This window comes from Haematobia irritans, chromosome 3, assembly GCF_050003625.1.
Source record: "Haematobia irritans isolate KBUSLIRL chromosome 3, ASM5000362v1, whole genome shotgun sequence".
Lineage (NCBI taxonomy): Eukaryota > Metazoa > Arthropoda > Insecta > Diptera > Muscidae > Haematobia > Haematobia irritans.
Window position 1 is genome coordinate 119994365 of NC_134399.1, and position 24151 is coordinate 120018515.

General features: G+C 29.1%; 1 protein-coding gene across 3 annotated transcripts in view; it reads left to right on the top strand.

The window, feature by feature from the left end:
- Positions 1–24151, top strand: part of Abca3 (ATP binding cassette subfamily A member 3) — a 177711-nt gene that overhangs the window by 138009 nt on the left and 15551 nt on the right. For all 3 annotated transcript variants that reach the window (XM_075299189.1, XM_075299188.1, XM_075299190.1), the window contains 4 exons: positions 6239–7519; positions 13071–13410; positions 13483–14020; positions 23764–24110. In XM_075299189.1, the coding sequence (XP_075155304.1) occupies positions 6239–7519; positions 13071–13410; positions 13483–14020; positions 23764–24110 (2506 nt within the window). The remainder of the gene's footprint in view (positions 1–6238; positions 7520–13070; positions 13411–13482; positions 14021–23763; positions 24111–24151) is intronic.

The following is a 24151-nucleotide window of genomic DNA, read 5'->3' on the forward strand; positions in this document are numbered from 1 at the left end:
CTACCGGATCGGATGAATTTTGCTTCTCCAAGAGGCTCTGAAAGCCAAATTTGAGCGTCGGTTTATATGGGGCTATACGTAAAAGTGGTCCGATATGGCCCATTTGCAATACCATCCGACCTACATCAATAGCAACTACTTGTGCCAAGTTTCGAGTCGATAGCTTGTTGCGTTCGGAAGTTAGCGAGATTACAACAGACGGACGGACGGGCGGACACGCTTAGATCGACTCAGAATTTCACCACCCAGAATAGAAAACTTAGCTTTCTCAATTCGGACTCGACTACAAGTATACATTATGCTTTATTCAAGTCGAAAAGAGTTTAAAACAAGTATATACAGCAGTAAGTTCGGCCGGGCCGAATCTTAAATACCCACCACCATGAACCGAATATTAGGGTTTCCCTTGAAATTTCAGGAGGGCTTGAGGACACTTCCGGAAGATAAATTTAAAGATTTCACCTATGAGGACTATATCAGGTTCTGGATTTATAAGAACAATTTTTGTTTGAGTTTTAGAGGAATTATTAACATCTCTTGTAAGTGTGCAAGAAAATTATAAAATAACGTCTTGATTTGAAATCTTAAATCTGTAGATTTTCACCCGGGAAGTAAAATTTGGAAATTTTACATTGAGTTTCAAACAATTTTCATAATCAGTTGGCCTTCTACACCCTCAAGAAGTGAAGTCGGTCTTTATGTAGGCATTACCAAATGGACCGATAAAAACTTAATCCGATACACGTTTTTCTGAGCCTCAAATACCAGAATATTTAGAATTTCAGGCAAATCAGATAAAAACTACGGTTTCTAGAAACCCAAGGAGTTAAATCTGGAAATCGTTTTTATGGGGGCTATACTAAAATATGGACCGATACTCACCGTTTTCGGCACACCTCTTTATGGCCCGAAAATACCTCTAGATTTCCAATTTCAGGCAAAATGGATAAAAACTTTGGATTCTAGAAGCCCAAGAAGTAAAATCGGGAAATCGGTCTATATGGGGGCTATACCAAAATATGGACCGATACTCATCATTTTCGGCACACCTATTTATGGTCCTAAAATACATCTACATTTCCAATTTCAGGCAAATTGGATAAAAACTACGGTTTCTATAAGCCCAAGACCCCAAATCGGGAGGTCGGTTTATATGGGCACCATAAGCGTAGGAAGGCCTCTGGGGAGGGGGCTTAGACCCCCCAGAAAAATTTTAGCCCCCCCCCCAGAATTTGAAACTCTATTTATGATTTTCCATTTTTCAATAAATGTCAATAGTTTTTTTAATTTTTATAAAAATTAAACAAGTATATACAATCGCACAAAGTTCCGCTAAAGACTTTCATGAACAATCGAATTACTTGGTTTGTGGTAGCAGTTGCCGATGGCAATGTTTGAAGTCAGATATTTATGAAATAAAGCTGTGGTTGAACTTATGATTGATTTAGTTTCATAAATGAATATCTTAATAATGCTGTAAAAAAGCGTTGCCAAAAAAGTAGTGAAAATGTTCTTTTTGGGTCTAAAAGTGGTGCAAAATTGGCGGAGAAGCAATGAATGTAATATGAGCTTGTCATAGGACAAATGTCCACCATTTCAACAGCCGTTGCACTGCATTTGCATCACTTCTTAAGGTGATATCCGAATTCAGTGTTTTGAATGTGAATTAAAAAGTTTTGTGATATTTTCCCAAATAAATAATTTTTATATTGTTTTTATAATTTTTAATGCATTCTGACGCTTGTTTGAAACGTTTTTCCTCGAATAATTTCCAAAATTTCGATTTTTCTATCATGGATTTATCAGTTTTGTGGCAAAGTTTGAATAATTTGTACCAATTTATTTATTCTTACTCTTTTTAACTATTTGAAAAAAATGAAAACAAAAAATTACACATTAAAATATGAAAGTAAGTAAAATATGTAGTTAAAATAATGGAGGACATTTTTGGAAGTACTTTTAAAGTTGTGCCTTTAGAACAACTCACATTTTTTTTTGCTGGGAAAAGTGTGGAACTACTTTTAGTTGCTTTATAATAAATTAATTGTCGAGTTATTTTGATGTCTAAATTTTTATTCAATTTTATGAAATAAAACATTAATTGAACCTATAAGTTCAGTCTATAAATTTTTAGCTAGGGGGGCTATAGCCCCCCCTAGGAAAATTGTCTAGCTACGCTAATGATGGGCACCATACCAAAACATGGACCGATGCTCACCATTTTTGGCACACCTCTTTACGGTTCTAAAGTACCTTTTGATTTCCAAATTCAGATAAATTGGATAAAAACTGCGGTTTCTATAAGCCCAATAAGTAAAATCGGGAGATCGGTCTATATGGGGGCTATACCAAAATATGGACCGATACTCACCATTTTTGGCACACCTCTTTATGGTCATAAAATACCTCTAGATTTCAAATTTCAGGCAAATTGGATAAAAAATACGATTTCTATAAGCCCAAGAAGTAAAATCGGGAGATCGGTCTATATGGGGGCTATACCAAAATATGGATCGATACTCACAATTTTTGGCACACGTATTTGTGGTCCTACAATACCTCTAGATTTCCAATTTCAGGCAAATTGGATAAAAACTACGATTTCTATAAGCCCAAGACCCCAAATCGGGAGGTCGGTTTATATGGGGACTATATCAAAACCTGGACCGATATAGCCCATCTTCGAACTTGACCTGCCTGCAGACAAAAGACGAGTTTGTGCAAAATTTCAGCACGATTGCTTCATTATTGAAGACTGTAGCGTGATTACAACAGACAGACAGTCAGACAGACAGACGGACATCGTTATATCGTCTTAGAATATCTCCCTGATCAAGAATATATATACTTTATATAGTCGGAAATCGATATTTCGATGTGTTACAAACGGAATGACAAACTTATTATACCCCCGTCACTATTCTAGGGTGGTGGGTATAATTAAGTGTTGAAAAAATCTCCTATTTTTAAACGCTTTTTTGTTTTGTAGTGAAGATGCAAAACGTCAACAATTTTAATTTTGAAGAGTTTTTCAGAATTTTTAAAGCCAATTTGACCTTAGTCAAACAAAATTGTCTTTCATTTAAAGATACTCAATTTTAAATTGAATGACTTAACTGTAAGGATAAAATGACTTCACTGAAAACCTTATCGTCTTTTGGACAAAGAAAACAAACTTTGTATGAGCGAAATGCGTCTTCTATGCTAAGCTAAATTTGGATTCGTATTTTAAGGACACGAAATCTTTGGCCTCACTACAATATTTTTTTTTTTTCAGTGTATAGGCAGAGGAGGAATTTTATCACTGTAAACATGTTTCAAGATCAAAATGTAATTTGTGAAAGGTGAACATGGAACAACGGATGACTCCTCAAATCGATGTTTTGAGTGCTCAAAAATGCAGTTGTTTGAGTCGATGTGCGTGAGCTCGCATTGTCGTGGTAAAGAGTGATCAATCTTCGGCGGTTGGTTTTTCTGTTTTCGTAGAAGACAAATGACAAACAAATGGTTGCGTACCACTCCGAATTGACTATTCCACGTTGTTGTAGTGGTACGATTGCGACAAGTCCAGTTTTTCCGAAAAAACAGGCCACCATTTCCTTGGAAGTGTTTCGTGAGCGAGTAACTTTTGTTGCATTTGGCTCATTTGGAAATACAGTCGACTGCTGTTACTTTCGGGCTCATCCACGATTTATCACATATCCCGATGTCATAGTCCTGTTTTAAAGCACGGCCATCGTATACTTGGAGCATTGCTTTCGACCAATAGACACGTGCCTTTTTTGAGCGAATGACGAATTGTGTCGGATCCAACGCGAACAAATGTTTGACGCTCAAATGTTCATGCAATATTGAACGTATGATGGTCCCACTTTTGCCTAAGGTTGTCTCAATCTCACGATAGGATCTTGAGGTACCATTTCTACGGCTAGGACTACTGACTTGATTTGACTTCGAAGGCGCGGGGAAAGAAAGAAAAAATGTGTCCGAAGAAGATTTTACTTCGCAGGCAACTGGGAAATAGTTTGTCCGACGAAGATTATATGCAAGCAAACTTACTTAATTTTATTTGAGGCTGAGATTTAATCGGCTCCAACTAAAATCCGGTTTTACCTCCTTGGCGAACGCCAACCAACTGCCCCTGCTACTCATTTTATAGCTGCAGTCGCTCACACACAGTTTGTAAAATTCTACCACAGTTTGTAAAATTCTAGAATTTTGACAAAATTTTCTTTAGAAATAAAATTCTGACAAGATTTTCTTTAGATATAAAATTTTGACCAAATTTTCTATAGAAAAAAAATTTTGACAAAATTTTCTATAGAAATAAACTTTCGACAACATTTTTTCTAGAAATAAAAGTTTGACAAGATTTTCTTTAGAAATTAAATTTTGATCAAATTTTCTATAGAAATAAGGTATTGACAAGATTTTCTAAAGAAATAAAATGTTTACAAAATTTTCTCAAGAAATGAAATTTTCACAAACTTTCCTCTGGAAATAAAATTTTGACACAATTTTCTAAAGAAATCAAAATTTGACAAATTTGTTTAGAAATAAAATTTTGGCAAAATTTTCTATAGAAATACAAAAATACAAAAATTTGTGAAGAAATGAAATTTAGACCAAAATTTCTATAGAAATAAAATTTTGACAACATTTTCTATAGAAATAAAATTTTGACAAAATTTTCTATACAAATAAAAATTTGACAAAAACTTTCTATAGAAATGTAATAATTTTCTCTAGAAATAAAATTTTGACAACATTTTTTATATAAATAAAATTTTGACAAAATTTTCTATAGAAATAAAATGTTGACAAAATTTTATATAGAAATAAATTTTTGACAAAATTTTCTATAGAAATAAATTTTTGACAAAATTTTCTATAGAAATCAAATTTTGACAAAATGTTCTATAGAAATCAAATTTTGACAAAAACTTTCTATAGAAATGTAATAATTTTCTCTAGAAATAAAATTTTGACATTTTATATATAAATAAAATTTTGATAAAATTTTCTATAGAAATAAAATTTTGATAAAATTTTCTATAGAAATAAAATTTTGACAAAATTTTCTATAGAAATAAAATTTTGTCAAAATTTTCTATAGAAATAAAATTTTGATAAAATTGTCTATAGAAATAAAATTTTGACAAAATTTTCTATAGAAATAAAATTTTGTCAAAATTTTCTATAGAAATAAAATTTTGACAAAATTTTCTATAGAAATGAAATTTTTACAAAATTTTCTATAGAAATAAAATTTTGACAAAATTTTCTATAGAAATAAAATTTTGACAAAATTTTCTATAGAAATAAAATTTTGACAAAATTTTCTATAGAAATAAAATTTTGACAAAATTTTCTATAGAAATAAAATTTTTACAAAATTTTCTATAGAAATAAAATTTTGACAAAATTTTCTATAGAAATAAAATTTTGACAAAATTTTCTATAGAAATAAAATTTTGACAAAATGTTCTATAGAAATCAAATTTTGACAAAAACTTTCTATAGAAATGTAATAATTTTCTCTAGAAATAAAATTTTGACATTTTATATATAAATAAAATTTTGATAAAATTTTCTATAGAAATAAAATTTTGATAAAATTTTCTATAGAAATAAAATTTTGACAAAATTTTCTATAGAAATAAAATTTTGTCAAAATTTTCTATAGAAATAAAATTTTGATAAAATTGTCTATAGAAATAAAATTTTGACAAAATTTTCTATAGAAATAAAATTTTGTCAAAATTTTCTATAGAAATAAAATTTTGACAAAATTTTCTATAGAAATGAAATTTTTACAAAATTTTCTATAGAAATAAAATTTTGACAAAATTTTCTATAGAAATAAAATTTTGACAAAATTTGCTATAGAAATAAAATTTTGACAAAATTTTCTATAGAAATAAAATTTTGACAAAATTTTCTATAGAAATAAAATTTTGACAAAATTTTCTATAGAAATAAAATTTTGGCAAAATTATTTATAGAAATAAAATTTTGGCAAAATTATTTATAGAAATAAAATTTTGACAATTGTCTATGGAAATTGCCTCTCATACCTTCTTGTCTATTGCAACTTTTACTTTAATGGAACCATTTAATTTAATTAAAACAAATTTTCATCTTGTCAAAATAGACACATAAATTTACTACTATTATCTTATGTATATAATATGGTCTATGAAGGTAAAACATTTTATTTCCATTTGTTCTCTTTCAGATTCAATGGTCCCATAATGTTGCCGTTCTTACATATGCCGATTGGTCAGCCTTGCTTTTCTTTATGTTGATCTATGTGATTACGAGCATTTGTTTCTGTTTCATGATGGCCACAATGTTCTCAAAGGCCAGCACTGCGGCCGCTGTTACTGGCTTGGTCTGGTTCATTGCATACATGCCCTTCTCGTTTATGTATCAAACCTATGACGAATTGAGTTTAGGCACCAAAATGGGTTGGTGTTTAATTTCAAATACCGCCATGGGTCTGGGGCTAAAGCTGATTATGCTTTTTGAGGGCACGGGTGAAGGTTTACAATGGAGTAATCTATTCACACCGGTGAATATAGACGATGACCTCACAGTGGGCTATGTAATTCTGATGATGTTGGCCTCATGTGTCCTCTATATAATGGTTTGCCTCTATGTTGAGCAAATATTCCCTGGCGAGTACGGGGTACCACGTAAATGGAATTTCATATTCAGTCGCAAATTTTGGTTTGGCGAAAACGATTACATTGGTGTGGAAGATATGCCACAGGATCATATTGAACGGCGTAACCCGGATGCATTTGAACCAGAACCTGCCGGCAAACATATCGGTTTGCAAGTGAGAAATTTAAGGAAACGTTTTGGTGAGAAGCAAGCAGTGAAGGGAGTATCCTTGAATATGTACGAAGATGAAATTACCGTACTATTGGGTCACAATGGTGCTGGCAAGACAACCACAATATCCATGTTAACGGGCATGTTTCCTCCTACATCGGGTACGGCCATAATAAATGGTAGCGATATACGTACAAATATTGAAGGTGCCCGCATGTCCCTGGGTCTTTGCCCACAACATAATGTTCTCTTCGATGATCTTACCGTAGCGGATCATTTGACTTTCTTCAGCCGTTTGAAAGGTCTCAAGGGTGAGGCCATTACCGAAGAGGTTAACAAGTATATACGTATGATTGAATTGGAGGATAAAGCCAATGTTGCATCGAGTAAACTTTCCGGTGGTATGAAACGTAAACTTTCCGTTTGTTGTGCTCTCACAGGCAATACGAAAGTTGTAATGTGTGATGAGCCTAGTTCGGGTATGGATCCTTCGGCACGTCGTCAACTATGGGATTTATTGCAAGCTGAGAAAGCAGGACGTACTGTTCTCTTGACCACACATTTTATGGATGAAGCTGATGTTTTGGGTGATCGTATAGCCATCATGTGCGATGGTGAATTGAAGTGTCATGGTACATCATTCTTTTTGAAAAAGAAATATGGATCTGGTTACAAATTGGTAAGTCCGAAATCCAAATTGTTCTTCTAACTGTATAGTGATGGCAAAATACAAAATTTTTTGGTATATATCCATGGTTGCCACAGTTGGTAGAATTTTACCAAAAATGGTAAAAGTTTTACTGTTTGCTGGATTTTACATTTCTCTCCAACTAAGAGGTACTTCAATTTTCTATAGAAATAAAATTTTGGCAACGTTTTCTATAGAAAACAAATGTTGACAAAATTTTCTATAGAAAAAAAATGTTGACAAAATTGTCTATAGAAATATAATTTGGACAAAATTTTCTATAGGAATAAAATTTTGACAAAATTGTCTATAGAGATAAAATTTTGACACAATTGTCTAAAGGAATAACATATTGACAAAATTTTCTATAGAAAAATATGATAAAATTTTCTATAGAAAAAAAATTTAAGAAGAAATAAAATTTTGACAAAATTTTCTATAGAAATAAAATCGAGATAAAATTTTCTATAGAACTAAAATCTTGACAAAATTTTCTATAGAAAAAAATTTTGACGAAATTTTCTATAGAAATGAAATTTTGACAAAATTTTCTATAGAAATAAAATTTTGACAAAAATTTATATAGGAATAAAATTTTGACAAAATTGTCTATAGAGATAAAATTTTGAGACAATGGTCTAAAGGAATAACATATTGAAAAAATTTTCTATAGAATAAAAAATTGATAACATTTTCTAGAAAAAAAAATTCTATAAAAAAAAATTTAAAAAGAAATAAAATTTTGACAAAATTTTCTATAGAAAAAAAATTTTTGACAAAATTTTCTATAAAAATAAAATGTTAACAAAATTTTCTATAGAAATAAAATTTTGACAACATTTTCTTTAAAAAATACAATTCTAACAAAATTTTCTATAGAAAAAAAATTGACAATATTTTCTATGGAAATAAAATGTAGACAAAACTTTTCTATAGAAATAAAATTTTGACAAAATTTTCTATAGCAAAAAAAGTTGACAAAATTTCCTATAGAAATGTCTTATTGACAAAATTTTCTATAAAAAAATTGATAAATTAAAAAAAAAAATTTGACAACATTTTCTATGGAAATGAAATTTTGACAACATTTTCTATGGAAATGAAATTTTGACAAAATTTTCTATAGAAATAAAATTTTGACAAAATTTTCTATAAGAATAAAATTTTGACAAAATTGTCTATAGAAATAAAATTTTGACAAAATTTTCTATAGAAAAAAATTGATAAAATTTTCTATCGAAAAAAATTTAAAGAAGAAATAAAATTTTGACAAAATTTTCTATAGAAATAAAATCGAGACAAAATTTTCTTTAGAACTTAAATTTTTACAAAATTGTCTATAGAAAACAAATGTTGACAAAATTTTCTATAGAAAAAAAAATGTTGACGAAATTTTCTATAGAAATGAAATTTTGACAAAATTCTCTATAGAAATAAAATTTTGACACAATGGTCTAAAGGAATCACATATTGACAAAATTTTCTATAGAAAAAAAATTGATAAAATTTTCTATAGAAAAAAATGACAAAATTTTCTACAAAAATAAAATTTTGACAAAATTTTCTACAGAAATAATATTTTGCCAAAATTTTCTATAGAAATAAAATGTTGACAAAATTTCTATAGAAATGAAATTTTGACAAAATTTTCTATAGAAAAAAATGACAACATTTCCAATGGAAATAAAATGTAGACAAGGTTTTTCTATAGAAATAAAATTTTGACAAAATTTTCTATTGAAAAAAATTGATCAAACTTTCAAAAAAAAATTTACAGCATTTTCTATGGAAATAAAATTTTCACAAAATTTGCTATAAAAATAAAATGTTTACAAAACTTTCTATAAAAATAAAATTTTAACAAAATTCTCTATAGAAATAAAATTTTGACAAAATTTTCTTTAAAAATAAAATTTTAACAAAATTTTCTATAGAAAAAAAATTTCTATAGAAAATAAAATTTAGACAAAATTGTCTAAACAAATAACATATTGACGAAATTTTCTATAGAAAAAACATTTTGATAATATTTTCTATAGAAATAAAATTTTGAAAAAATTTTCTTTAAATACAAAACTTAAAAAAAAAAAATGAAAAATTTTTCTATTGAAAAAAAATTGACAACATTTTCTATGGAAATAAAATTTAGACAAAATTTTCTCTAGAAAAAAAGTCTGACAATAGTTTCTTTAGAAATAATATTTTAACAAAATATCCTATAGAAATAAAATTTGAAAAAAATTTGTTACAGATATAAAATGTTTACAAAATTTTCTATAGAAATACAATTTTTACAAAAATTTCTATAAAATAACATTTTGACAAAATTTTCTATAGAAATAAAATTTTTAGAAAATTTTCAATAGAAATTTGGATTTGACAAAATTTTCTTTGGAAAAAAAGTTTGACAAAATTTTCTACAAAATAAAAAAGTTTGACAAAATTTTCTATAGAAATAAAATTTTGACAAACTTTTTTATAGAAATAAATTTTTGAAAAATTTTCTATAGAAATAAAACTTTGACAAAATTTTCTATACAAATAAAGTTTTGACAAAATTTTCTATAATAATAAAATTTTAACAAAATTTCCCATAGAAATAAAATGTTGAGAATATTTTCTATGCAAACAAAAGTGTGGACAACATTTTCTATAGAAATAAAATTTTGAGAAAATTTTTTTATAATTCGCTATCTTTAAAACTGTTAATATTCGTATTATTTCTTACTATCGAAGTCCATTATGAGTATGATCTCCCTTTTGTAGAAGTACCAATTTTCCCTTTTGTTGGTGCAAACAAAAATCTTTAACAATATATAATTTGACACATTTACAATTCGAGGGTATTTATACACCCAAAAAATTTTCGATCATTCATATATGCGAATTTTTTTTTTGAAAGATTTGATCAGAAACTTCAAAATGAGATATTTTGTAAATTTGGTAGATTATGGTAAAATTTTATTCAAATTTTGGTAGATTATTTTTGGTATGAATAGCAACCATGTATATATCCCATCACAGTTGACAATTGTTATAGAGTCTCAGGTAGCGATGGCAACAAAATCGAACTTTGACTGTGTATACCTTGGATTGAAAGAAATTGGTATGACTGAGGCTTCTTTTGATTGTGCACCCAAAGAAATTTGTTAGTAGGGACAGCAGAAAAGTCTGCTGAAACAGCAAAAAGCAGTCACTGTTTGCTGAAATAGCAAACATTTCCTGCTATTTTTTAAGCTCGATTACACTAAAACATGTTTTATTTTGGCTAAAACAAATAAAAATGTCAACTTGGGAGCTATCCTAACATAATTAAAACAATATTTTATGAATATCTATAGTATTTGACCAAAAATCTGAATTGTTTGCTGTTATGCCTCAATTATTTATCGAATTGAGGCATAACAGCAAAATGTTTGCTGAGCGTATTTAGGAACTTGAAAGTATATTAGAGGGCAAAAATATATCAAAAACTAGTTTTGGTTCTTAAATATGCTTTGGGGAAAAAAGGCTAAACCTACATATTTTATAAATTGTTGTTCATTAGGCCCTGAATTACAATAATAAAGGGTGATTTGTTAAGAGCTTGATAACTTTTTTTTTTTTAAAAACGCATAAAATTTGCAAAATCTCATCGGTTCTTTATTTGAAACGTTAGATTGGTCCATGACATTTACTTTTTGAAGATAATTTCATTTAAATGTTGACCGCGGCTGCGTCTTAGGTGGTCCATTCGGAAAGTCCAATTTTGGGCAACTTTTTCGAGCATTTCGGCCGGAATAGCCCGAATTTCTTCGGAAATGTTGTCTTCCAAAGCTGGAATAGTTGCTGGCTTATTTCTGTAGACTTTAGACTTGACGTAGCCCCACAAAAAATAGTCTAAAGGCGTCAAATCGCATGATCTTGGTGGCCAACTTACCGGTCCATTTCTTGAGATGAATTGTTCTCCGAAGTTTTCCCTCAAAATGGCCATAGAATCGCGAGCTGTGTGGCATGTAGCGCCATCTTGTTGAAACCACATGTCAACCAAGTTCAGTTCTTCCATTTTTGGCAACAAAAAGTTTGTTAGCATCGAACGATAGCGATCGCCATTCACCGTAACGTTGCGTCCAACAGCATCTTTGAAAAAATACGGTCCAATGATTCCACCAGCGTACAAACCACACCAAACAGTGCATTTTTCGGGATGCATGGGCAGTTCTTGTACGGCTTCTGGTTGCTCTTCACTCCAAATGCGGCAATTTTGCTTATTTACGTAGCCATTCAACCAGAAATGAGCCTCATCGCTGAACAAAATTTGTCGATAAAAAAGCGGATTTTCTGCCAACTTTTCTAGGGCCCATTCACTGAAAATTCGACGTTGTGGCAGATCGTAAGTCTATTCATGATGAAATGTCAAAGCATACTGAGCATCTTTCTCTTTGACACCATGTCTGAAATCCCACGTGATCTGTCAAATACTAATGCATGAAAATCCTAACCTCAAAAGAATCACCCTTTATAACAGCAGACATCGACTGCTGTTTTTAGCAGACTTTTTTCTATGAGTGTATAGAAATAAAATTTTTACAAAATTTTCTATAGAAATACAATTTTTACAAAAATTTCTATAAAATAATATTTTGACAAAATTTTTTATAGAAATAAAATTTTTAAAAAATTTTCTTTAAAAAAAGTTTGACAAAATTATCTATAGAAATAAAATTTTGACAAACTTTTTTATAGAAATAAAATTTTGACAAACTTTTCTATAGTAATAAAATTGTAACAAAATTTCCCATAGAAATAAAATGTTGAGAAAATTTTCTATGCAAACAAAAGTGTGGACAACATTTTCTATAGAAATAAAATTTTGAGAAAATTTTTTATAATTCGCTATCTTTAAAACTGTTAATGTTCGTACTATCGAAGTCCATTATGAGTAAGATCTCCCTTTTGTAGAAGTACCAATTTTCCCTTTTGTTGGTGCAAACTAAAATCGTTAACAATATAAAATTTGACACATTTACAATTCGAGGGTATTTATACACCCAAAAAATGTTCGATAATACGAAGGATCATTCATATATTTGAAATTTTTTTTTTCAAAGATTTGATCAGAACCTTCAAAATGAGATTTTTTTAATTTGGTAGATTATGGTAAAATTTTATTCAAATTTTGGTAGATTATTTTTGGTACGAATGGCAACCGTGTATATATCCCATCACAGTTGACAATTGTTATGGAGTCTAAGATGGAGAGGGCAACAAAATTGAACTTTGACTGTGTATACCTTGGATTGAAAGAAATTCGTATTACTGATGCTTCTTTTGATTGTGGGGCATATTATGGGTTTCATGGAGTTTTCGTACTGTGATATTATCACAGTAATGTCGTATTTGGGAATTCAAATAGTTCTGATTATTAGCGTCAAATTATCCGAACGTATTTTGTCACGCGCCGATTGTCGTAATATTTATAGTCATTGAAGGCACCGGAAATAATTTTTGAATGCAATAAGAAATGAATAAAAAATGAACCAAAAATTTCTTCTCATTACAGATCTGTGTGAAACGTGAAGGCTGTAAAGCCGATGAATTGACGGCACTTCTCCAAAAATACATACCAGACTTAAAACCAGAAGCTGATATAGGCGCCGAGTTATCCTATCAATTGCCTGATAAGTATTCTCATATCTTTGAGGATATGTTTGGAGATTTGGAAAGGGAATCGGATAATTTACGATTAAATGGCTATGGCATAGGTATAACATCTCTCGAAGAAGTCTTTATGAAAGTTGGTGCTGAAGACTCGAATGCAAATGGGGATACAACAAAAGAGACAAGTGCCCGAATGAATGGGGCCAATGGTTATCATGATGATGATGTAGAGTCAATAACATGTAAGTCCTATAGATGAATATCGGAAAATGTTAAATAATGTATTCCTCCTCTCGCTCTCTCTTTCTTTACAGCTGATCGTTTATTCTCTGAAAATGCCCATCTACTAAAAGGTGCCAATTTGCTGAAAAATCAATGGGATGCCATGATCTTGAAGAAAGCTCTACACACGTGGCGTAACAAATTACTCTTTTTAATACAAAATATAATGCCAATATTTTTTGTTATTATGACCATCATAATCGCAAGAACACAGGGTACATTCAAGCCATTGGAGCCGATGACAATGAGTTTGACCCAGTATCCCGTGGCTGTTACTGTTTTGGAAACAGCTCCGGATGTTGCTAGCAATCCTTTAATGGCCGCCATCTCAAGCCAATATAAAACGATTGCTCAATCATTTGGAAGCGATTATGATTTGGAAGTAACTGGCACGAAAACTTTTAGCGAGTATATTCTGGATTTGGGTCGTAAAATACAAGTGAGAATCAATTCAAGATATTTGGCAGCGGCTTCGATACGTGGCAATAATACCATAACAGCATGGTTAAATAATCAGCCATTGCATACGGCCCCATTGACGGTGAATTTAGTACATAATGCCATTATCAAGTAAGTTGGACGACATTTATATGGTTATGCTTTTGTTGCTATGACATGGTTTGCAAAATATTAGCTGGATAATCTCAACGCACATAGCACTCACAAAACAATTAAATATCTGAAATTTTTCACAGACATTTTATCGGCTTTTTGTTTTGTGATGATGCAACCTGGGGAAAATTCTAAAACATTTTTTCGCTAAGAAAACTGTGTATCCTTACAAGTTGAGGCCTTTTTAAAGCCCAGCCAGATGATGGAATCTACAAATGCCAATATTCTTTACTATTGAGAATCTTGTATTTCCGATTTTTATTTAATTTTACATTTACTGAATTAAATTCTCTAGAATAATTTTATACCCTCTACCATAGAATGGGAGCGTCCAATAAGGGAGATATTCTCGATCGTCGCAACGACGCACAGTGCTTCGAAAAAGAGCAAACATTTTTATCTAATTTTTGTTTTCAATAGTTTCCTAGTTTACCTAGTTCCCAGTTGACTTAAATACAGCTATTCAAAGATAATTTACTGCTATAATAACAGGAATTAAAATTGATTTAGCAAAAAGCCTTTGGTTTGCAAAAATTTACTTTTGCAGGTTATTTTTGAGTTACATGATTACTTACTCATAGCAAAAAGTCTGCTAAAAATAGCAATCACCTGTCTGCTGTAATATTTTTGTAACTCATGGACTAGTAATTACGGTTGCCACAGTTGGTAGATATTTTACTATTTGGTAGAATGGTAGAATTCTTGATGTTTTGGTAGATTTTGCAAAAACTTTTGACAAAATTTTCTATAGAAATAAAATTTTGACAAAATTTTCTGTAGAAATAAAATTTTGACAAAATTTTCTATAGAAATAAAATTTTGACAAAACTTTATATAGAAAGAAAATGTTGACAAACATTTTTTATAGAAATAAAATGTTGACAAAATTTTCTATAGAAATAAAATTTTGACGAAAATCCTAATAGGAATAAAATTTTGACAGAATTTTCTATAGAAATAAAATTTTGACAAAATTTTCTATAGAAATAAAATTTCTATAGAAATAGAAATTTTGAAAATTTGAAAAAAAAAATTTGAAGAAAATTTGAAAAAAACCATTCAAAGAAATAAAATTTTGATAAAAGTTTCTATAGAAAAAAAATTTGACAAAATTTCCTATAAAAATAAAATGTTGACAAAATTTTCTATAGAAATAAAATTTTGACAAAATTTCCTATAGAAAAAAAATGTTGACAAAATTTTCTGTTGAAATAAAATTTTGACAATCTTCTATAGAAATAAAATTTTGACAAAATTTGCTATAGAAATATAATGTTGACATAAGTTTCTATAGAAATAAAATTTTGACAAAATTTTCTACAGAAATAAAATTTTGACAAAATTTCCTATAGAAATACAATTTTGACAAAATTTTCTATAGAAATAAAATGTTGACGTAACTTTCTATAGAAATAAAATGTGGAAACAATTGGACAAAATTTTCTATAGAAATAAAATGTTGACAAAATTTTCTCTCGAAATCAAATTTTGACAAAATTCCTTATAGGAATAAAATTTTGACAAAATTTTCTATAGAAATAAAATTTTGACAAAATTTTCTATAGAAATAAAATTTTGACAAAATTTTTTATAGAAATAAAATTTGAAAAAAAATTTTTCATAGAAATTTAATTTAAATTTTAAATTTTCTATAGAAATAAAATGTTGACAAAATTTTCTATAGAAAAAAAAAATGTTGACAAAATTTTCTGTAGAAATAAAATTTTGACAAAATTTTCTATAGAAATAAAATGTTGACGTAACTTTCTATAGAAATAAAATGTGGAAAAAATTCGACAAAATTTTCTATAGAAATAAAATGTTGACAAAATTTTATCTCGAAATCAAATTTTGACAAAATTTTCTATAGAAATAAAATTTTTACCAAATTGTCTATAGAAATAAAATTTTGACAAAATTGTCTACAGAAATAAAATTTTGACAAAATTTTCTATAAAAATAAAATTTTGACAAAATTTTGTATAAAAATAAAATTTTGACAAAATTTACTATAAAAATAAAATTTTTATAAAATTTTCTATAGAAATAAAATTTTGACAAAATTTTCTATAGAAATAAAATTTTGACAAAATTTTCTATAGAAATAAAATTTTGACAAAATTTTCTATAGAAATAAAATTTTGACAAAATTTTCTATAGAAATAAAATTTTGACAAACTTTTCTATAAAAATAAAATTTTGACAAACTTTTCTATAAAAATAAAATTTTGACAAAATTTTCTATAGAAATAAAATTTTGTATAGAAATAAAATTTTGACAAAATTGTCTATAGAAATAAAAGGAAAGGACGATAATTCGTGACCACCCCCCAAAAAATCAAAAATTCCACCCAAATCCTAAAAAATCTGAAATTTTTATATGAAAAACTTCTTTTGCTCATATCTCCTAAACTATGCGTCCTAGAGCGAAAAGGAGATTAATTCGTGATCACCCCCCACAAATTTAAAATTCCATCAAAACCCTGAAAAAAGTTAAATTTTTATATGAAAAACTTGTTTTGCTCATATCTCCTAAACTATGCGTCCTAGAGCGAAAAGGAGCTTAATTCATGACCTACCCCACAAAATCGAAAATTCTATCCAAATTCTGAAAAAATGGAAAATTTTATATGAAAAACTTGTTTTGCTCATATCTCCTAAACTATGCGTCCTAGAGCGAAAAGGAGCTTAATTCATGACCACTCCCCAAAAATTTAAAATTCCACCCAAATCCTAAAAAATTTAAATTTTTATATGAAAAACTTTATTGGCTCATATCTCCTAAACTAAGCATCCTAAAGCGAAAAGGAGGTTAATTCGTGATCACCCCCAAAAAATCAAAAATTCCACCCAAATCCTAAAAAATTTAAATTTTTATATGAAAAACTTCTTTGGCTCATAAAATTTGATAAAATTTTCTATAGAAAAAAAATTTGACAAAATTTCCTATAAAAATAAAATGTTGACAAAATTTTCTATAGAAATAAAATTGTGACAAAATTTCCTATAGAAAAAAAATGTTGACAAAATTTTCTGTTGAAATAAAATTTTGGCAATCTTCTATAGAAATAAAATTTTGACAAAATTTGCTATAGAAATATAATGTTGACATAAGTTTCTATAGAAATAAAATTTTGACAAAAATTTCTACAGAAATAAAATTTTGACAAAATTTCCTATAGAAATACAATTTTGACAAAATTTTCTATAGAAATAAAATGTTGACGTAACTTTCTATAGAAATAAAATGTGGAAACAATTGGACAAAATTTTCTATAGAAATAAAATGTTGACAAAATTTTCTCTCGAAATCAAATTTTGACAAAATTCCTTATAGGAATAAAATTTTGACAAAATTTTCTATAGAAATAAAATTTTGACAAAATTTTCTATAGAAATAAAATTTTGACAAAATTTTCTATAGAAATAAAATTTTGACAAAATTTTTTATAGAAACAAAATTTGAAAAAAAATTTTTCATAGAAATTTAATTTAAATTTTAAAATTTCTATAGAAATAAAATGTTGACAAAATTTTCTATAGAAAAAAAAAATGTTGACAAAATTTTCTGTAGAAATAAAATTTTGACAAAATTTTCTATAGAAATAAAATGTTGACGTAACTTTCTATAGAAATAAAATGTGGAAAAAATTCGACAAAATTTTCTATAGAAATAAAATGTTGACAAAATTTTATCTCGAAATCAAATTTTGACAAAATTTTCTATAGAAATAAAATTTTTACCAAATTGTCTATAGAAATAAAATTTTGACAAAATTGTCTACAGAAATAAAATTTTGACAAAATTTTCTATAAAAATAAAATTTTGACAAAATTTTGTATAAAAATAAAATTTTGACAAAATTTACTATAAAAATAAAATTTTTATAAAATTTTCTATAGAAATAAAATTTTGACAAAATTTTCTATAGAAATAAAATTTTGACAAAATTTTCTATAGAAATAAAATTTTGACAAAATTTTCTATAGAAATAAAATTTTGACAAAATTTTCTATAGAAATAAAATTTTGACAAACTTTTCTATAAAAATAAAATTTTGACAAACTTTTCTATAAAAATAAAATTTTGACAAAATTTTCTATAGAAATAAAATTTTGTATAGAAATAAAATTTTGACAAAATTGTCTATAGAAATAAAAGGAAAGGACGATAATTCGTGACCACCCCCCAAAAAATCAAAAATTCCACCCAAATCCTAAAAAAACTGAAATTTTTATATGAAAAACTTCTTTTGCTCATATCTCCTAAACTATGCGTCCTAGAGCGAAAAGGAGATTAATTCGTGATCACCCCCCCACAAATTTAAAATTCCATCAAAACCCTGAAAAAAGTTAAATTTTTATATGAAAAACTTGTTTTGCTCATATCTCCTAAACTATGCGTCCTAGAGCGAAAAGGAGCTTAATTCATGACCTACCCCACAAAATCGAAAATTCTATCCAAATTCTGAAAAAATGGAAAATTTTATATGAAAAACTTGTTTTGCTCATATCTCCTAAACTATGCGTCCTAGAGCGAAAAGGAGCTTAATTCATGACCACTCCCCAAAAATTTAAAATTCCACCCAAATCCTAAAAAATTTAAATTTTTATATGAAAAACTTTATTGGCTCATATCTCCTAAACTAAGCATCCTAAAGCGAAAAGGAGGTTAATTCGTGATCACCCCCAAAAAATCAAAAATTCCACCCAAATCCTAAAAAATTTAAATTTTTATATGAAAAACTTCTTTGGCTCATATCTCCTAAACTAAGCATCCTAAAGCGAGAAGGAGGTTAATTCGTGACCACCCCCAAAAAATCAAAAATTACACCCAAATCCTAAAAAAAATCAAATTTTTATATGAAAAACTTCTTTTGCTCATATTTCCTAAACTAAGCGTCCTAGAGCGAAAAGAAGGATAATTCGTGACCACCCCCAAAAAATTAAAATTCCACCCAAATACTAAAAAATGAAATTTTTATATGTAAAACTTCTTTGGCTCATATCTACTAAACTAAGCATCCTAAAGCGAAAAGGTGGTTAATTCGTGACCACACCCAAAACATCAAAAATTCCGCCCAAATCCTAAAAAGAGCAAGTAAAAACAAAAATTTTCTATAAACGTAAAATTTTACCAAAACCTTCTATAGAAATAAAATTTTGACAACATTGTCTATACAAATAAACTTTTGACAAAATTGTTTATAGAAAGAAAATTTTGACAAAATTTTCTACAGAAATAAAATTTTGACAAAGCCTTATATAGAAATAAAATTTTGAAAAAATTTTCTATAGAAATAAAATTTTGACAAAATTTTCAATAGAAATAAAATGTTGACAAAATTTTCTATAGAAATAAAATTTTGACAAAATTTTCTATAGAAATAAAATTTTGACGAAATTGTCTATAGAAATAAAATTTTGACAAAATTTTCTATAGAAATAAAATTTTGTCAAAAGTACTATAGAAAAAAAAATTGACAAAATTTTTTATAGAAATCAAATGTTGACAAATTTCTCAATAGAAATAAAATTTTGACAAAATTTTCTATAGAAATAAAATTTTGTAAAAGTATTATCGAAAAAAAATTTTGACAAAATTTTCTATAGAAATAAAATTTTGACAAAATTTTCTATAGAAATAACGTTTTGACAACATTTTCTATAGAATTAAAATTTTGGCAAAATTTTCGATAGAAATAAAATTGTGTCAAAACTACTGTAGAAAACAAGTATATACAGCACTAAGTTCGGCCGGGCCGAATCTTAAATACCCACCACCATGAACCAAATATTAGGGTTTCCTTTGAAATTTCAGGAGGGCTTGAGGACTTGAGGACACTTCCCGAAGATAAATTTAAAGATTTCACCTAAGAGGACTATATCAGATTCTGGATTTATAAGAACCATGTTTGTTTGAGTTTTAGAGGAATCATTAACATCTCTTGTAAGTGTGCAAGAAAATTATAAAATAACGTCTTGATTTGAAATCTTAAATCTGTAGAAGTAAAATCTGGAAATTTTACATTGAGTTTCAAGCAATTTTCATGATCAGTGCGCCTTCTACACCCTCAAGAAGTGAATTCGGTCTATATGAAGACATTACCAAATGGACCGATAAAAACTTAATCCGATACACGTTTTTGTGAGCCTAAAATACCAGAATATTTACAATTTCAGGCAAATCAGATAAAAACTACGGTTTCTAGAAATCCAAGGAGTTAAATCGGGAGATCGTTCTTTTGGGGGCTATACCAAAATATATAGCGATACTCACCGTTTTCGGCACACCTCTTTATGACCCGAAAATACCTCTAGATTTCCAATTTCAAGCAAATAGGATAAAAACTTCGGATTCTAGAAGCCCAAGAAGTAAAATCGGGAAATCGGTCTATATGGGGGCTATACCAAAATATGGACCGATACTCACCATTTTCGGCACCTCTTTATGGTCCTAAAATACATCTAGATTTCAAATTTCAGACAAATTAAATAAAAACTACGGCTTCTATAAGCCAAAGACCCCAAATAGGGAGGTCGTTTTATATGGGGACCATACCAAAACATGGACCGATACTCACAATTTTTGGCACACGTATTAGTGGTCCTACAATACCTCTAGATTTCCAATTTCTGGTAAATTGAATAAAAACTGCGGTTTCTATAAGCCCAAGAAGTAAAATCGGGAGATCGGTCTATATGGGGGCTATACCAAAATATGGACCGATACTCACAATTTTTGGTACACGTATTTGTGGTCGTACAATACCTCTAGATTTCCAATTTCAGGTAAATTGAATAAAAACTGCGGTTTCTATAAGCCCAAGAAGTAAAATCGGGAGATCGGTCTATATGGGGGCTATACCAAAACATGGACCGATACTCACCATTTTTGGCACACCTCTTTATGGTCATAAAATACCTCTAGATTTCAAATTTCAGACAAATTGAATAAAAACTACGGTTTCTATAAGCCCAAGACCCCAAATCGGGAGGTCGTTTTATATGAGGACCATACCAAAACATGGACCGATACTCACAATTTTTGGCACACATATTTGTGGTCCTACAATACCTCTAGATTTCCAATTTCAGGTAAATTGATTAAAAACTGCGGTTTCTATAAGCCCAAGAAGTAAAATCGGGAGATCGGCCTATATAGGGGCTATACCAAAATATGGACCGATACTCACAATTTTTGGTACACGTATTTGTGGTCCTACAATACCTCTAGATTTCCAATTTCAGGTAAATTGAATAAAAACTGCGGTTTCTATAAGCCCAAGAAGTAAAATCGGGAGATCGGTCTATATGGGGGCTATACCAAAATATGGACCGATACTCACAATTTTTGGTACACGTATTTGTGGTCCTACAATACCTCTAGATTTAAAATTTCAGGCAAATTGGATAAAAACTATGATTTCTATAAGCCCAAGACCCCAAACCGGGAGGTCGGTTTATATGGGGACTATATCAAAACCTGGACCGATATAGCCCATCTTCGAACTTGGCCTGCCTGCAGACAAACGACGAGTTTGTGCAAAATTTCAGCACGATTGATTCATTATTGAAGACTGTAGAGTGATTACAACAGACAGACGGACATCGTTATATCGTCTTAGAATTTCTCCCTGATCAAGAATATATATACTTTATATAGTCGGAAATCGATATTTCGATGTGTTACAAACGGAATGACAAACTTATTATACCCCCGTCACCATTCTATGGTGGGGGTATAAAAATGTTGACAAAATTTTCTATAGAAATAACGTTTTGACAAAATTTTCTCTAGAAATAAAATTTTGACAAAATTTTCTCTAGAAATAAAATTTTGACAAAATTTCGTATAGAAATAAAATTTTTACAAAATTTTCTATAGACATAACATTTTGAAAACATTTTCTAGAAAAAATTTGACAAAAATTTTCTATAGAAATTAAATTTTTTTAGAAATAAAATCATTAGCGTAGCTAGACAATTTTCCTAGGGAGGGGGCTATAGCCCCCCTAGCTAAAACTTTATAGACTGAACTTATAGGTTCAACTAATGTTTTATTTCATAAAATTTAATAAAAAATAGACATCAAAATAACTCGAGAATCAATTTATAATAAAGCAACTAAAAGTACCCTACGGGAAATTGGTGCAAATTGTGAAATAAAATTTAGTGAAATAAAATTATCAGAATAACCTTTTGTTCGATATATTTCAAAATTTTTTTTTCATTTCGGGTTCGATTAGGAGCCCAAATTGAAAGAGATTTCTAAGAGTTTGTCCGAGACTGGTTCCTGAGGACCTGTTTATGGGTTGCTCCTGCTAAATTGTTCCAGGACATGTCCTTTGGGGTGAGTCCAAGACGCGTCCTAAAATGTAAGTTTACTCCGTCAATGACAAACCCATGTAAAGGTGGACGGTCCCTTCCATACGTTTTGATCAGAACTGGGACTGGTCCATACACACCAGGGACTAGTCCTGTACCAGTTCTGTGGTTGATCCATTTCCCGTAGGGTAGTTCCACACTTTTCCCAGCAAAAAATTGGGAGTTGTTCTAAAGGCACAACTTTAAAAGCACTTCCAAAAATGTCCTCACAAAGAAGTTAACTATTTTACCTACACAGAAAGTTTTTTTACTTAATTTTTTTTTTTTTATTTTAATGCGTAATTTTTTGTTTTCTTTTTTCAAATAGTTTAAAAAAGAGTAAAAGAGTAAGTAAGAGTGTATTTTCATTTCTTTTTGGCGACGCTTTTTTGCAGCATTATTAAGATATTAATTTATGAAAGAATAGTTCTAATATCAATTACTATTTTTTATTCAACTAAATCATAAGTTAACCACAGCTTTATTTCATAAATATCAGACTTCTACCACAACCCAAGTAATTCGATTGTGCATGAAAGTCCTTAGTGGAACTTTGTGCGTTGTACGAGTATATACTGGCTTAATTTTTGTAAAAATGTAAAATCGTAAATAGGTTTTCAAATTCTGGGGGGGGCTAAAATTTTTCTGGTGGGGTCTAAGCCCCCTCCCCAGAGGCCTTCCTACGCTTATGAATAAAATTACAAAATTTGATATAAATTCAATTTTGTAAAATATTCTTTACAAATTTTCGATGTCCATTGGATTAGTTTCTTAATTTTTATCTCATATTGGCCACCAAAATCGCTCGATCCCAATCCGGTAGCCTGTGGTATTTTGGAGAGTAAGGTTCATAGCCCTGTTCTCTGATCTCCCAATTTTGACATGGTTTAAAGTTTGTAATGGTTTTTGTATATTTATGAACATTTTGGAGATTTTTTTTAATGTCCCGACCTAAGCGTGCAAATCCCTGGGAGTGGTGTATTAGTTCTAGTCAGAATTAAGCGCCGTCCGATGGTTGAGGGTATAAAAATTTCAAGTGGTATGCGAATTTGTGTAGATATTTGAATATGAAAATATTCAAATTGAATGCAAAAAAAAAGTAAATAAATAAATAATTAAAATAAAAAATCTAAATTTAATTTAATGTATAATCTTCTACATATTCCTTATGGTACATTTTTTTTAGAAATTTTGTATTGAAGGCTTTTCGTGGATCCATCTATTCTTTGTGGTGCTTTTGTTATGCATTTTACTTTTGTGTTTATTATTATTATTTTTTTTCTACAAATGCCTTATTTTTCTTTTAATTTTAATCAAAATTTAAATTCCTTTAGGGCTGCCATGAATGAGTCCTATGAAATTGCCGTTACCAATGCCCCATTACCCTATTCCACAGAGACGGTATTGAATCAATTGAATACCGGTAATAATCTGGGTACACAGTTATCGACGAATTTATGTTTCTGTTTCTGTTTCGTGAGTGCTTTCTACATTTTGTTCCTAATCAAAGAGCGTGAATCACGTTCAAAACTATTGCAATTTGTGAGCGGTGTAAATATATGGATTTTCTGGATATCACAATTTCTATGGGACATTATGACATTTACACTGACCGCCTTAATAGTCGTTTGTACCATAGCCTGTTTCCAAGAGGATGGATTTTCATCATTTAGTGATTTGGGTATGTGTTATCGATGTGGTAGAGGAAGAATTGATTTTTGT